Raw genomic sequence first — 17,299 nt, 5'->3', positions numbered from 1 at the left:
CACCTCATGCGAAGAGTTGACTCACTGGAAAAGACTCTGATGCTGGGAGGGATTGGGGGCAAGAGGAGAAGGGGACGACAGAGAATGAGATGGCTGGATGGCATCACTGACTCGATGGACGTGAGTCTGAGTAAACTCCGGGAGTTGGTGATAGACAAGGAGGCCTGGCGTGCTGCGATTCATGGGGTCACAAATTCATGGACACGACTGAGCAACTGATCTGATCTGATGATCCAAAAAGTATTACTGTCAGCACCAGAAATGGACTACATTACAGAAAGTATATGATAGCACAGGGAGGCCAAAATTCTGGCTTTCTAGTCAGTGTACCAAAAAAGAAAAAAAGAAGCCCTTGGGAATCACGAAGTATGGAAGATCATGGAGAAGAGGAAAATGGAGAGACACCCTCAATTTGTGCATGATACCCGCCGAGTGGCACATATGTAGAAAGATAGCACAGCATAGGCTTTGAGAATTAAACTATGGTGCAGGCCTTTGTTCATGTTCCAGACTTGACCCTGTTTGACACACATTAGAGAAACTTGAATGATAATGCAAAGGTTTTAAAAACCAAACCAACATTGGACTCACAGTCACACAAAAGACAGACTGTGATTTGAATTTAACTGAAATGGTTATATAACAACATCAAAAATCTCAAGAGGATTCAACAATTCAAAATTCTCTAGAGAATTTTTAATCAGATCTCAAATCTCATAATATTCTAGATATCCTGGACATATTCTAAAATTACTAGAGATACAAAAAACAGAAACATTTAAAAGATTCTCAAAGAAAAAGACAACCAAGAGATGCCAATCCCAAGATAACCCAGATGGAAGAATTAAAGACTTTAGCTACTGTTATAACCATACTCCATGATACAGGACAAAAGACCTGAAATGAAAGGAAAACAAGTTTTCAGAAGAGAAATAGTCAGCACAAAAAGAACCAAAAGGAAATTATAGTTCTGAAAAATTTACGTGAAATAAAAAATTCAGTGCAAAGCTTAATATCAGAATAAAGAAAGAATAAGGAGTCAGTGAATGTGTATATTGATCAGTAGAAATTATCTAATCTGAACAAAAGAGAAAAATTAATTTTTAAGTTAGTCCCCAGAGTCTCAAGTTCCTGGGTGACAATTATCAAAAGGTCTAACATTCTTTTTATGAGAGTCCAGGAACAGATGAAAAGGTTGATGACACATATTTGATGAACTAGTAACTAAAAACTCCCCAAATTTGACAGAAGTCATCTATTTGCAAACTTAAGAAGCTTAGTAAAGTTGAAACAAGATTAAACTCAGAGAAAGTTACAACTAGACATAAAATCAAACTGTCAAACTGCTCAAAACCAAAAATAAGCAATAAATCTTGAAAGGAGATATATTATAATGATATATCATGTAAAAAGGAAGAATAACTCAAACGACTGTGGAGTTTTCATCAGAAATTAGAGAGGCCAGAAGACAGCAGAACATTTTTTAAGTTTTGACAGAAACAGCGTCAACCTAAAATTCCAGATCCAGTGAAAATACCCTTCAGGAATGAAAGCAAAATGTTCTTAGGTAAGGGAACCTATGACCAACCACTAAAAAACAACAACATAAAGATAAAAGAGAATACTAAAATAAAAAGGAGGGGGAACAACAACAAAACACACCAGAGACGTCAATCAGAAAACAACAGAACAGCAGATAAAAACCTAACGGTACCAATAATTACATTCAACATAAAGGGTCTAAAACAGCGATTAAAAGATAGAAATTGCTAGATTTAAGAAAAACAGATTAAACCTAGGAACTAACTACTTTATGCTGTCTATAAGAAAATCACTTTAAAAATAGTTAATATATACAGGTAAAAATAATAGGAAAAGATATCTGATGGAACCACCAATCAAAAGCTATGCTAATATCAGACAAAGTAGACTTTAGAACAAGGGAAATTACCATAGCATTACATAATGATAAAAATTAAATCAAGAAGCCTTAACGTCTTGGTAAAAATCTTTGTATATATATAAAAATCTTTATATATACTGTAAATCAGTGTAGCAAAGCTTCAAAATATATGCAGGAAAAACTGAGAAAACTGAAAGCAAAGCAGACAAATTCACAATTAAAGACCTCCTTTCTAAGTAACAAACAGAGTAAGTACACAGAAAATCAGCAAGGATATAAAAAAGCACTACAACACTATCAAAAAACTTTGTCATTAACATTAATCAAATACTTTATCCAAGAAGAGACTATTCTCTTGAAATATAACATTCATTCACTACAGACAGTATCTTTATAAGGTTTACAATTTTTCTTTAAATCAAATTCATACAAAGAATGTTCTCTTATCATAATGGAATTAAGCAAGAAATCAGTTTACCAGGAAAAATTACAAACATTCCAGAACTAAAAAAGACATTTGTAAATAATCTATAGGTCAAAGAGGAAATCTCAAGGGAAATAAGCTATATTTAAAAAAATTAAAAACAAAAATAATACATATTCCTCTATATTTTTTAACACAAAATTTATGAAATGCAGCTAACACAATGCTTACAGGAAAATCTATAGCACTAGTCTCAATAATCTAAATTTTTACCCTAACTAGAGAAAAAACAAACTAAACCCAGAGCAAGCAGGCAGAAAAATGGAAATAATAGAGAAAAAAAATCAAAGAAACTGACAACAGATAATAGAATAAAACAATGAAAACAAAAACTGGTTCTTTTAAAGTACCAATAACACAGATACACTTTAGCCAGATTGAAAAAAAAAAAGCATATGATACCATAAAAGAGAGGATTCACCAGAATCCCAGACGTTTTAAAAAATAGTATCACAAAAAGAACTATGCTCATAAATTTGCCAATTTAAATAAAACAGAGTCAAATACTACACAATCTCATTTGTATATGGAACCTAAGAAAACAAACTGACAGGAAGAGATGACTTGTGGTTACCAGAGGTGGAGGGTGAGGTGAGGAAGAACTGGAAGCAGGCGGTCATAAGGTACAAACTTTCAGTTACACAATAAATAAGCCCTAGGGATATAATGTAGAATACCATGACTATGCTAACACTGATGTATGATACATAGGAAAGTTGTTAAGAGAGTAAATAAATACCAAGAGTCACCATGAGGAAAAATATTTTCTTTCTTTAATTTCTATTCTATGTATATGAAAAGATGAATGTTAGCTGAATCTATTGTGGTAAAATCACTTCAGTTTGTGTAAATCAAACCATCATGCTGTCTGTATGCCTTAAACTTACACAGGTGTATTATTAACTATTTCTCAAAACAAATAAAATGGACCAACCCCTTGAAAGACACAAACTATTAAAACTCACTCAAAAAACCAGTATCTATCTAAAAAAATAAACTCTTAGTTAAAAAGTATCTGATGAAGAAAACTTCAGACAGTTGGTTTTGCTAGATAATTCCATCAAACATTTGAAGTGGGGGTAGTATCAATTCTATACAATCTATTCCCCAAAACAGAAGAGGTGTAAATAATTCCAACTTATTTTTAAGGTATTATCCGAAAACAAGAATGACAGTACAAGGGGGGAAAAAAATCTCACAGATCAACATTCTTCATGAACATAGATATAAAAATGATCAACAAAACATTAAAAAATTGAATCCATATACAATTTGAACACACAAATGAACACAAAAAAAGATAATATATCAAGATGAAGTGGAGTTTTTCCTAGGAATGTAAGACTGGCTCAACATTTTAAAAAGACAATTAGTGTAATTCAATGTAACAGTAACCAATTAAAGAAGAAAAACCAAATGATCAAACAAAAAATACAGATGCAGAAAAAACATCTGACTAATTCAAGGTCCATTCAGGATAAGCATCTTCAAGGAATAAGGTGTGAAAGAGGATGTCTACTCTCACTATTCATATTGAACACTGTACTAGAATTCCTGGCCAGTGAAAAAAGTCAAGAAAAATAAATAAAAGGGATACAAATCACAAAGGAAGTAACAAAACTGTCTCTACTGTCTACACAGAATTTACAAACAAAAAACAAAACTAAACCAAATCAAAAAGCTTCGTAGAACAAAGTGAGTTTAGCAAGAATGCAGGATACAAGGTCAATATACAAAAATAAATAATTTCTGAATCTGTTAACATGAACGATTAAAAAAAATTACGGACAGTAGTAGTAACATACTTACTATGTCCCTGGCACTGCTCCAGAAGTACTTCACAAATACCAACTTGTTTAAACCTCAAACAAACAAAAAACTACAAACCTCTATGATGTAGATATTCTTTGAGGACCTGGAGTCTGGCTCCCAGGCCCAAGTTCTTCATTACGACATTACTGGTCATAATGAGAGGAACTTTCAGAAATACAGGTCCAGGGAAAGTGCCAAGCACCTGTAATTTTGGAAAAGTTCCACAGAGGATGATGATGCACACCAAAGAGTGAGAACCACTGGTCTGTGAAACAACTTACAATTCAATAATAACTTGTAATTTTCAAATATAAAGATGAAATTACTATAATGAGAAACTGTATCTGCAATTCCTTTTTTCTGTTTCATGAAATACTCTTTTCCAGGCCAACTTGAAAGTCTATGCATCCTTCTGCTGCTGCTGCTAAGTCGCTTCAGTCGTGTCCGACTCTGTGCGACCCCATGGACTGCAGCCTACCAGGTTCCTCCGTCCATGGGATTTTCCAGGCAAGAGTACTGGAGTGGGTTGCCACTGCCTTCTCCTTCGGTTTTAGGCAAATCTGTTAGTTCCATAGGTAACATTCCTTGACCTTTAACTTTGTGTTAAGTGATCTGTTTACCTGGTCTATTTTTTCTGCTTGATATTTATAATAGTCCTATAATTCTGTTAATCTTTTAGTATTTAAGATTTGACTAAACTCCACTGAGAGCAGGGACCTAGTTTGCCTCATTCACTATCATATCGTCAAAATCTAACACAATTTCTAGCATCCACCAGACACATAATAAATATATATCAAGAGAATGAACTCTATATTTCTGTAAGTAATGAAAGAAAGCACAGATTCATTTATGTTTCTGGCCTTATGAAGTTCTGCAGTAACTAACTGCTAACAATTTATATACTTTATACTGATTAAGAAAACGCTTACCTGGAAGTTTAAGTTTTCTACAGCAAGAATTACAGTGATGTTTTGCTCTGAAGTTTTTTATAGCATCTTCTCCTAGATTTGCTGGGCCAAAAACCATATCACAGGATCTGTGGAATTGGTAGTTAAAAGAAAAAGTCAGTTGATGCAAACAGAAATGTACAGTCTGAAATTATAAAAAGATTTTCATGAAATTATTAAAACTTATTACCTCTTTTCTTCTGCCTTTATCACAGATGGGTCAGTCAAACTTTCACCCACACCTTTATATGTATATACAAAGAAGACAATTCATATTATGTAATTGATATAAAATACTAATACATACATAATAAAAAGGTCACAGGAGATTCTACAGTATCATCTACCATTACACAGTTTTAAGCTGTTCAAAAAGAGTATAGTTTTTCTCTTTTGACCTCAACATTGCACTAGCAAAAAGTACAGTTCCTGCAATATGAACAACAGTTAAATGTCAGAGTTGGCAGGGAGACAACGAAAGTTCCTGATTGCACCAGTTTCTGATGCAACAAGGCCAAGGTTGCAAGTAAATATTTCCTTATTTACAATTTGCCCTTGTTTCACCTTAGTTAGCAAAAAACAATTAAGTACATGAAGGCATGATCTACAAGCCATTTTAAAAGTATCCTGGAGTTTTAAAAATCACTAACATATGAATACACCTGGCTCAAAAAAGATTCAGACTACATAAAGAATAAGATTGTGAACATTTTTTTTCACCTCCAGTCCTCTCCAGAGGTGTTAAATGTGAGATTAAATCTCTTCAGTCTTACCTATTCATTCACATAAAGAAAGAACAACTACTGATACTTGAACAATCATAAAATATTTTACCCATTAGAATGAAATCTAATAAACTGGTTAGAATTTCACAACAGAAAAATCTAGAATTAAAATATGATACTAATTTCTTCTCAGACTGGCAAAGATATTCCATACTGAACAGATGAAGACATGGGCAGTGATGCGTGCTTGCACAGTGCTGCGTATGAATTCCTACAACCTTTTGTTAATATGGCAGGCACTCTTAAAATTGCACTCTCTAAACCTAAAAAATAGGGTGACTGTGTGACAACAGAGGATTTAAATCATTCTATGCTTTCATACTACAGCTGTTAAAAGGAATGACTCAAATTTATCAGTAATAACCCAGAAGATGTTTATCATATACTATTAGGTAGGGAAAAAAACAAGTGAAACACAAACACATACTCATACACACACACACACATATAGCATGATTCCAGTTGGAGAAAAATCACAACACAAAATGATTAAAGGAAAAAAAATTTGTGAATCTGTCTTCACAAAAGTACAGAAACAGTAAAGATGGGAGCATTCTGTTCTTTATACATTTCTATGTCGTTTGTTTGTAGTAATTATCTTAAAATATTTTTATTTAAAAATGGCTCCATAACATTAATTTTATAGAGAACATCAAAATTACCCTGATTATTAAAAGTAACTGCCTTCTCTTAATCAATAGTCATAGTTTGGCCTTACTTCCTAGGCACACTTGAAATGGATTGGCCCATCTAATAAAATATATCAGAGTTTTCACTATATATACACCACTTAATCATTTATGTAAAATGAATAACTGAAAAAACAATAGCTATTTTTATACAATTTTCTTGAGTTGGTACTGAAATAACAAATGTTGGCTTGTCCATAAATCTTGTATCTATATAATGAAAGAAGTCATCAAGTAATAAATATTCTGAACAATTGTTCTTAGGTGACTTGAATTCTGATCTCTGTTAACAGTTGAAATTAAAGCTACTCTTTAGGAAAAAAGCAAATCACTGCTCTTTCGCAGCCAGTTTCTTCTTTTTTTTCCACAGATACGAAACAATCTGTCTACAAAGAGGCTACGATCAGTTTTTCCCTCCTAGTATACATGCTGCTCCACCAACCAAGTGCTGGAATCTATTCCTTACCTCTTAGATCTGATCTGTCCTTACAGCTTACTTTACCAGTAAAATGTGGCAGAAGGGATCTGGGCCCATTCTGGGCCTAACGTAAGAATTCCTGCTTTCTCTCTGGAGAAGCCAGCTAAATGAGACCTAAAAAGTCTAATTACCCCAAACTACCATGCTATAAGAAAAGTCCAAGCTAGCGAGCCATGTAGAGAGATCACTGGGTAGAGAACTGAAGAATTCAGCTGTCTTAAACAGAGACTTAAAACATTTGGCTTCAGTCAAGCTGTCCAAACTAGTATCCAGCCATTCAAATTCTCCAAGGGTACAGCAGAGATAACCCAGCCCCAAATTCTTGAACCAAAAAAGTGAAAGCAAATTTTTTTTTAATCTACTAAATATTTAGGTAGTTTAATTGACAGTAATAGCAGGTACTCCAGAAACAATAAAGATTACTTATTGTTTTAAAGAAATAATCTTTATACTTTTAAAAAACTAAGGCTATAGATCTACGAGTAAAATAGGGGATTTCACATGTTTTTGCTTATTAAAACATCTGCACTGCCTAGATAACAATTAAAATAGCCAGACCCTATTCTTCAGGGCCCTGATAGCCATATACTACGGCCATTATTGACTTGCTGTTTTAACAGCTTTTACTGACCTAAGATTTTACGTATCTACAGATAAGCAGATTTCTGTACATTGACTAGATGAGAACCTGATGCATAATTTCCTTTCAGCAATATTTTAATAAATTTACCTTGTAAATCAAGTACCAGTAACTCCCCTCTTGTATATTCGTAAGTCCAGTGGCTAAAGGCCAGCATAATTTCTTCCAGTGTATTAGTTGGAATAATCTCATCACCATTATTGTTGTTGTATTTTCTAAATTCTCCAGTCATACATTCTTCCACAGCAAACCACTGTCCTGCTGAATGGCAATACAGCAGGAAAACTTCAAGGAACCTTATGAGAAAGTTAGAGATATTACTAGCAGTTTTGTTAATAAAATTCTAATCAATCTGTAAAATGGGTAAATAATGAAATTCAGCATCTATAATGAAGGTCAAAAGAGAATGCTATCCACTAAAAGATCTCAGAAGTTTGTAAAGATTTACCTTGGAGAATATGGTATGGATTTGGGTTTCATTTGGTTGAAGGCAAATGTGAGTTTTTGTGCTGCTCTCTGTTGTTGAATTTCCTACAGAACAGAAAAAAAGAAACCCTTGTTCAACATTGACATTAAGACTTTATTAATTATACTTTAGCAGTGAAAACAAGAAGCTCAAACAATGCTTCACTGTATGCATTCACTAGCACTTACTCTAAGACAGAGATGCAGAACTGTATCTTCTTTATAAATACTTGACCATGTGTTAATCACTTCAGGAAGAAAAGATTTGATAATATAAAGATGTCCTGATTTGAGGATATCATGTTCTGACCAAGTACACTGTACTTTGACAGCTCTTCGTAAACCTCCTCCCATCTCCTCTTTACTTAAAAATTCTATTTTGGCACAGAGGCCCAGCTGTGACCAAGAAGACATGCTGTTATTCAGTATGTTGGGAGAACTCTCTTCCAAGCGATACACTGTGACAGGTTCACCTGCAAGATGAATGGACACATTTTAAGGTCAAAATATGACTCTAAAAAGCACGGAGCAACAATTGGCAGGTATCTTTGGTTAAGATTAAGTAAGGAATAGAAAATGAGATGGACCAGGTTGTAGTTTTATAAAAGAAGTTTAAGGACAAGAAATATTCAGAAACCAAGATCTAATATCTCTAAGTTCACATGTATTTGGTAATGATAAGCATTTTTGAAATCATGAACATTTTGGAGAAAAATTTTTAGAAAGTAACTAGACTTCTAAGCATTTGTAAGCTAAACTTTCAGACAGGAGGTTAGATCTGTTCCACAAATCCTGTGATATCAATTTATCAGTGCTTTCATTACTAAACTATGATCAAGAGCTTTTCTGAATTAAAATACACCACTGCTTCTGGATATGTCAGATTAAAGAAAAATCAATACTTCTGATGCCTTCGTCTATTTAAATATACCTGACTCTTGTAATCAGGCTGATTAAAACTTATATGAAGTTAACACTTCTTAATGCAATTTCTCCTCTTTCTGTCACCACCTATGTTCTATATTACAGTTTAAACCCACATACTAATTAAGGGTTTATTTCTCCTTTTATTTTTACTTCTTGGTTTTACCTCTTGGAGGCACAGGTGTAAATGGAATACTCTGGGATAATCTCATCAAGTTATTTCTTTCCACAGCTGCATAAAAAAATGAGAGAGAAATAATGAAATCCCCCAAAGCTCAAAGCATTACTAAATTTTGTTTTTAATATTTACTATTACTAACCTGAGTAATAGTAATTTGTATCCATAACTGGCTTAAATGGAGAAGCAAGACCTAAAACAGCAAATAAACAAATGAGACCCTTTTAAAAATAATAATACAGCATAAATTTTTGCTCAGGCATTCTCATTTAATCATTCCAAGCTGTCTGCAGGTAAGCTCTCTGCAATAAAAAAAGTGATAAATTATGTCCTTCATGTGCTTTATTACCATATTTTATTTTGCCAGATAGGGCAGATTAGTGGTAACTGTGCACTCAAAAAGCATATGATAGTTCACACTCTCCTGTCATAAACTACATTCTTCCCTTTATTTCCTACTCAAAGTGTCAGAGAAGTGTCATATCTTCAGGGTGTGGATACATAGCCCTGTAACCATTTTAGCAGGTTGACCACGAGCAAATGTGAAAGGTAACAAAAAAACCCCTTCCTCCATCTCTAGATATATTTGAGGACTTCACTTTTTAAAAAACTTTCTTTATTGAAGTATAGTTGATTTACAATGTTATGTTAATTTCTGTGAGGACTTCACTTAACTATAGTGAGAAAGATGGAGAATACATTGAACCTGCTACGTGTTAAGCTTCTAGAAATTTCTAGAATGTAAGTGCAAGAATAGGTTCTTTTTTATTTACATTCTTACAGGAGAAGGAAGTCAGTTAACAGTTATAACACTGTGTGATAAACTGTATAAAATATAGTGTGTGTATGCATATTCTCTCACACACAGAGTATAGGACTGTGGAGGAGAGGTACCAAATGTCTCCTGGTTGAAGAAAGGTTGAAGAATGTCTCAGAGAAAAGAGGAAGGGAAAAGCGAGTAGTTTGGAAGGTGTGGCATGGTCAGGGTAACATTTGCTACACTTGAGAAACAGAAACCTGTTTAATATGAATAGAACAGTGGTTTTCAACACCATCTATCTATCTATTTATCTACCTACCTACCTACCAATCTACCTACCTATCCATATATCAGAATCACCTGTCTGGCTTTTCAAACATAGACTTACCCAGATCTCACTCCAAAATATTCTAACTCTTCAGGTATGTGTCAGCATACAACTGATTTGGATTTATAACCACGTATCTGGATATGCAACCAAGATCTTACATTAATGAGCAAAAGTACAGGCATACCAGTAGGAAATAAAGCTACAGAAGCAGGGAATACCAAATTGTTAAAAGCCAAATATGCAATGTTAAGAAAAGACACCGGGGGCTTCCCTAGTGGCTCAGTGGTAAAGAATCTGCTTGCCAATGCAGGAGACATGGGTACCCTGATATAGGAAGATGCCATATGCCACGGAGCAATTCAGTCAGTATGCCACAACTACTGAGCTGAGCTCTGGCGCCCAGAAACTGCAACTACTGAGCCTATGTGCTGCAACCACTGAAGCCCACGCACCCTAAAGCCTGTGCTCCACAAGAGAAGCCACCACAATGAGAAACTCATGCAACACAATTAGAGATTAGCCTCTGCTTTCTGCAACTAGAGAAAAGCCCGCACAGCAACAAAGACCCAGCACTGCCAAAAATAAATAAATAAAACTTTTAAAATACTTTAAAAATGAAAAGATGCTGATTTTATCCAAAAACAGTAGAAAAATGGAAAGTAGAGTAGTGACAAGATCAGATCTTTTGAAAAGAATCATTTTGGTGGTAGAGTAGAAGAGAGACTGGAAAGGAGCCCAAACTGGCACAATTACTTTGAAACCCTATTTGGCAGTAACTACTGAATGTGAACACATGCACCCTACCACCAGCAATTCCACTCCTGTGTACATACCCAATGAAAATAAATACATCCCGTTTACCAAACAACATGAACAAGAATGCTCATGCAGCACTATCAATATGAGCCATATACTGGAAGCTACTGAAATACCCATCAAATAGTAGAATCGATATATAAACTGAATATATTCATATAAGAAAATACTATATAGTAGTGAGAATGCACAAACCATCACTACATACAACAATGTTTATGAATCTCATAAGCATGTGTTAGGACAAAAGTCAGACACAAAAGAAGAGTGCACACTGTAAGATTCCATTTATATATTTTATATAAATACACACAAATGTATATACATAAAATAAAGAAAAATAGATAAACATGTACATACACACAGATAAAATCAATCTGTGTTGTTTAAGGGGCAGAGGTTATAAGATGATACAGTAGCTCAGATACTGACAACATGTATTTTGTGATCTGGATGCTGATTACATGGGATTGCTCACTTACTACATATTTTCTGTATATGCATCAATAAAAGGATTTAAAAATGATGACAGTCTGAACTGAAAGCAGCAGCAGGATGCAGAGTGGAAGATGGATTCCAGAAATGTTTTAAGAGGTAAATATAATAGGACTTTGTGAGTGCAAGGTCAAGGGGGTCAAGAATACCGTCCTCTCAGGTTTCACCTAGCTGAATGAAAGAGTACCATTCAGTAACACAGGGAATATAAGGAAGAAGCAGTTTGGGCAGCAAGGATGAAGGGAAGTCGGAAGACTGCAAAAAGATCATCATTTACATGGTGAGTTACCATATTTGTGAAACACATATAATAAAGAGAAATGAAATGAGGGAACAACTTTCTACTTCCTTGGCTTTTTCAAATATGAAGCCTAATATTTCTTTTCTAGGACAATGTTAGTATTTGCTAAAATAAAATACATTATATACAATCCTTAGCTTTTCACATTATATTTACTGCACACTCACCATTTAAGGTTCCTTCTTCAGGCGGCCTTGAGGAAAACACCAAAAAATATAATAAGTTAAGTTACAGCTTTAGTTTTGGCTACCATAAAACTTTATTTTATGAAGTTATTATAAATTCTTAATATAACACTATTAAAATAATTCTGAGATTCAGATTCATTTTTGTTTGAGTATTTGCCATTTCCCTTAAGTTAGCATCAAATTCACACACAGATATGTATAAACCCATTATCAATAACTCATACCTCCAATTCAAGCCTACATAAATATCAGTAGTAGTTTGGAGCCAAACTGAAGGTTGAGTACTAATAGAGTAATATATTCCATGACTCCTCTATTATAGAGGTTCACTCCAGTACTTTTATACAATGCCTTGAAATGACTGTGCAAGACTATAAAAATTCAACAGAATTGATAGGCAAAGAACTGAAAGAACAGTAATTAAGTATCATTTTGCAAAACTCAACTGCTAAAGTTGAAAAACATTTCTTTCCAATGTTGAACATAATTTATTTATAACATATATTGGTACCAAGTAGAGGGTCTATTAACCCCACAGATTACAGTCCAGATTAGAGAGACAGGTATAGTGGAAAAGAGAGTGGAATGGAATAAAGAAAATGGATTAGAAGCTTCGTTCTCCCATTAAACAGTTATGTGGCTTTGCTCAGGACTAAAGGACTAGATCCTGAAAGGACCTATAGAGTAGAAGTAGAAACTTGGTAATCTCTTTCTAGCTTTAACATTCTGATTCTGATGTTTGGTTTTCACCTTAATAACACAAATATTTTCTTACAGGAAATACTCTGACCGAGCATTAGCCCTTTCTCTACTATTGATAAAGCACTCTTTTCTTACCACCCAAAGAGTATTGCCAACTCTACCTTTGTGGGTACTTCTCTGGGTCAAGATTCTGTAATTCAATTTTCTCTCATTAGCTAAACTAATACCAACTTTAAGTACCAAATCTGTACTTACACCCTACAGTTCTAGTTACAAAAGACATTTATTCTCTGAAGCGGTTTCATTATAAACAGGTCTTTCAAGTACCAGTCAGGACCAGGATATCTCCAAAATTTGACCAGCTGCATACATATGTAACATCTGGTTTATTTTCTTCTCTATACTCTCGCATCTATGTCTGATATAGAGAAGGAAATAGGCTAAACACTATATAATATATAACAATTTCCCTCAAACTGGCTTCCCTTCTTAAGCATGCTTCCTATATCAAATAGGTATCAAAGCAAGATTACTTTAATGTCCTTTGGAATCCTAAAATACTAATTTCTAGGCTGGGAAACACATAGATTATCTTTGATTCTTATGCTTAATCTGTACTGAAATTTTTTACTTTCTGGGGATGACTACTTGTCAGATGGTCTTCTGTTTCTACCACATCAGCTTTCTAGGGCATTTCCCTGCATGCAGGCTTTCTAAGGTACACTGTGTATTACTGCTCTAATCACCTAAGCTTTCCAAAGGCAAGAAGAAAGACTTGTTGATTGGAACAATGGGCAGAGAAATTAACTAAGGTGTCAAACTAGGTCTTTGCAAGAAACCTGGAAATAGGACTAAATAATAAAATCATAATTCTATCATTATAAGGAAAATTTTAGTCAAGTTGTGACTACAATATGCACATAATTATAGTATAATTATATAAAATCATAAAATATATACATTGACTCATAACAAATGATTCCCCAATCTTTTCAATGTAGACAGGAGATCCCAAAATAAATCATCAACACTTGTAAGAAGTATTAAAGAGATTACTATGCAAAGAGCAGAAAAAAGACAACATTCAGTAACTGGAGTACTTTTCACACTAACAGTGAGACAAGGCTTACTTACATTTCTCTATTCAATGGTCTATCTTGTAACCAGTCCTTTAGACAGAAACAAACACAAATGAAAATTAAAAGAAAAAGTCTCTAGACAAAGCATAACTGTTTATCTCTGCTTTGTATCCTATAATACGTTTTATGAATAAAGGGCTAAGAAGTTACTATGAATTTTGTTTATACAACTGAGCCAATAGAATAAAAAATAGCTATAAAAGCTACCATAAGGCCATTCCACAAAGTAGAATAAAGAATTTTACAAGTGTTATTTCCTATAAGTATAGTTGTTGGTTAACAATTTTCTCTTCTTAAAATACACATTTGTTTCTATGACTCTGAAAAAAAAATGTGTTTGCTGCCAAAAGAAAAATGTATCAAAGTATAAAGAAAAAAAATTAAAATCATGCAAACTGTGACAAAGAAATCACTAGTAAAAGGCATATTATGTGTGTATGTGGTGGGTTTTATTCAGCTGTTTTACGTTTCTAAGTGTCAATTTATTGTTACTTCCCCAGTTTGGGACTCATGTTTCCTGAATTTGAATCATCATACATTTCATGATTTTGGAAAACTGTAAGTTGTTTATAATCTCTTCAAATTCTATCTAGTCTCCCAAGGTCAATTCAGAAGTATTTTCCATATTTTTAATGTTTAACACATTTTCCATCTAATTATAAGCTATGTTACACTGTGGCTGAGTATTATTTCATTGTATACAGAGTGAAGTAAGTCAGTGAGAGAAAGAAAAGTATCGTATATTAACACATATATATGGAATCTAGAAAAATAGTATTGAAGAAATGGAGGTGCAGATGTAGAGAACAGACGTGTGGACCCAGTGAGGGAATAAGAGGGTGGGATGACTTGAGAAAGGAGCATTGACATCTATACACTATAATGTGTTAAACAGATAACTAGTAAGGTGCTATACACAAGGAGCCAGCCTGGTACTCTGTGTAACTTACAGGGGTGGGATGTGGCTCAGGGAGGGAGGCTCAAGAGGGAGGGAGGCTCAAAATATATATATTATATATAAATATATATAAGTAATTATGAATGATTCATGTTGATGCATGACAGAGACCACCATAACACTGTAGAGCAATTATCCTTCAGTTAAAAAAAATTTTTTTTAAAGCTACACATCATCTCAAATAAAATATCACCATGTTTTAGCTCTTTTCTAATAAATATGATTTTATACTATGCATATGTTTAATTGAAATGTACAAACCGGTAGCAAAGCTGCTTTGGAATCTACTTCATGAGTTTCTTCTGCAGATGACCTTCTGCTGCTACTTTCCACTAAGAGAAAATTTAAAAAAAAAAAAAAAAGTTTTACAACTAAAACAAACTTTTAATACCAACTAATGAAATTAAAAGACGCTTACTCCTTGGAAGAAAAGTTATGACCAACCTAGATAGCATATTCAAAAGCAGAAACATTACTTTGCCAACAAAGGTCCGTTCACTTTCACTTTTCACTTCTATGCAATGGAGAAGGAAATGGCAACCCACTCCAGTATTCTTGCCTGGAGAATCCCAGGGACAGAGGAGACTAGTGAGCTGCTGTCTATGGGGTCGCACAGAGTCGGACACAACTGAAGCGACTTAGCAGCAGCAGCAGCAGTCAAGGCTATGGTTTTTCCTCTGGTCATGTGTGGATGTGAGAGTTGAACTGTGAAGAAAGCTGAGCGCCGAAGAATTGATGCCTTTGAACTGTGGTGTTGGAGAAGACTCTTGAGAGTCCCTTGGACTGCAAGGAGATCCAACCAGTCCATTCTGAAGGAGATCAGCCCTGGGATTTCTTTGGAAGGAATGATGCTAAAGCTGAAACTCCAGTACTTTGGCCACCTCATGAGTTGAGTTGACTCAATGAGTTGACTCACTGGAAAAGACTCTGATGCTGGGACGGATTGGGGACAGGAGGAGAAGGGGACGACAGAGGATGAGATGGCTGGATGGCATCACTGACTCGATGGACGTGAGTCTGAGTGAACTCTGGGACTTGGTGATGGACAGGGAGGCCTGGTGTGCTGCGATTCATGGGGTTGCAAAGAGTCAGACACGACTGAGCGACTGAACTGAACGAAACACAAGCATTTCAAGGCATAATATAAAAATTTCCAAGGCTAAGTATCCTTTCCCTAACAGTGCTAAACATAAGAATTACACGAGGCCCGTGGGTCTCTTGACAGGATATCCAAATTATTCAGTTTTTCTGTGAATAGGCAACATGAAACAGAATAGTATAAAAAAAAAAAAAAACCCTGCTCTTTCTGTTTCCAAATTTCTTGTGTATCCTTCCAGATACTTTGTGTTTGTATATATACCCCTGCCTTTCCTTTTTTTTATTTAAACATAAATGCTAATCATATATCTTCAGACTTTTTTTAAAAATTAATTTACAGACTTTTTTTTGTTGGTGGTTTTTAAAAATATTTATTTGGCTGTGCCAGGTCTTAGTTGCAGCATGCAAACTCTTACTTGTGACATGTGTGATCTAGCTCCCTGATCAGGGATCAAACCCAGGCCCCCTCAATCAGGAGCATGGAGTCTTAACCACTGAATCACCAGGGAAGTCCCTGTTGTTGGATTTTGAACTTTAAGCTTGGAGATCTTTCAGTATCAATACACAGAAGATTCTTCTATTCTACTTGGATGCTACATTGAACTTCATACAAAGGACATACAATGATTTGTTTAACCAAACTACAATTAATGGACATTTGGCCTGATTTCAAATTCTTGCTATAATCCTAGCCCTTATCTTCTTTACTGGGAAGTCAATAGATACTGCCAAAAACTGAAACATGAGGATGTAAAACTACAGGCATTCTAATGTTAGTAATAATATCCAAGTTATCTGAAAATAAGAGTTTTATTTCTTCCCTCTCAATCCTTCTACCAATTTTTCTTCCTTTTCTTCCTTTGGCTAAAATGTTAAATAGAAATGATAAAAGCCAGAATCCTTTTTCCCTTCTGGGGCTTTTAATATTTCATTATGAAGTATGGTATCTGTGGTAAATTTTTGTTAAGATACCTTTTATTTAGATTAAGGAACTCCATTCTATTTTTAATCTGCTAAGAGTTTTTAATCATGAACGGATGTTGAATTTCATCAAAGTCAGCCTTTTTGCATCTATTAAGATGATCAGATAATTTTTTTTCCTTTAATTTGTTATCATCATGCCTTAATTATATTTGAATGTTAAACCCATTTGCACTCCTAGAGTAAACCTAAATTGAAGAGAAAGGAGAAATGATGGGGAGG

General features: G+C 34.4%; 1 protein-coding gene across 2 annotated transcripts in view; it reads right to left on the bottom strand.

The window, feature by feature from the left end:
- TRPM7 (transient receptor potential cation channel, subfamily M, member 7) overlaps positions 1-17,299 on the bottom strand; it is a 113,823-nt gene that overhangs the window by 10,241 nt on the left and 86,283 nt on the right. For both annotated transcript variants that reach the window (XR_825219.1, XM_010839499.1), the window contains exons 29-38: positions 15,260-15,330; positions 14,036-14,070; positions 12,179-12,204; positions 9,451-9,501; positions 9,297-9,362; positions 8,396-8,679; positions 8,190-8,272; positions 7,832-8,037; positions 5,340-5,391; positions 5,132-5,238 (exon numbers count right to left, since the gene is read on the bottom strand). Coding sequence is in view for 1 of the 2 variants with exons in the window: in XM_010839499.1 (XP_010837801.1) it covers positions 5,132-5,238; positions 5,340-5,391; positions 7,832-8,037; positions 8,190-8,272; positions 8,396-8,679; positions 9,297-9,362; positions 9,451-9,501; positions 12,179-12,204; positions 14,036-14,070; positions 15,260-15,330 (981 nt within the window). In the remaining variant the exon portion in view is untranslated. The remainder of the gene's footprint in view (positions 1-5,131; positions 5,239-5,339; positions 5,392-7,831; positions 8,038-8,189; positions 8,273-8,395; positions 8,680-9,296; positions 9,363-9,450; positions 9,502-12,178; positions 12,205-14,035; positions 14,071-15,259; positions 15,331-17,299) is intronic.

The sequence above is a fragment of the Bison bison genome, unplaced genomic scaffold (genome assembly GCF_000754665.1).
Source record: "Bison bison bison isolate TAMUID 2011002044 unplaced genomic scaffold, Bison_UMD1.0 scf7180017864118, whole genome shotgun sequence".
Classification (NCBI taxonomy): Eukaryota; Metazoa; Chordata; class Mammalia; order Artiodactyla; family Bovidae; genus Bison; species Bison bison.
This window is presented reverse-complemented; position numbering and strand designations above follow the sequence as displayed.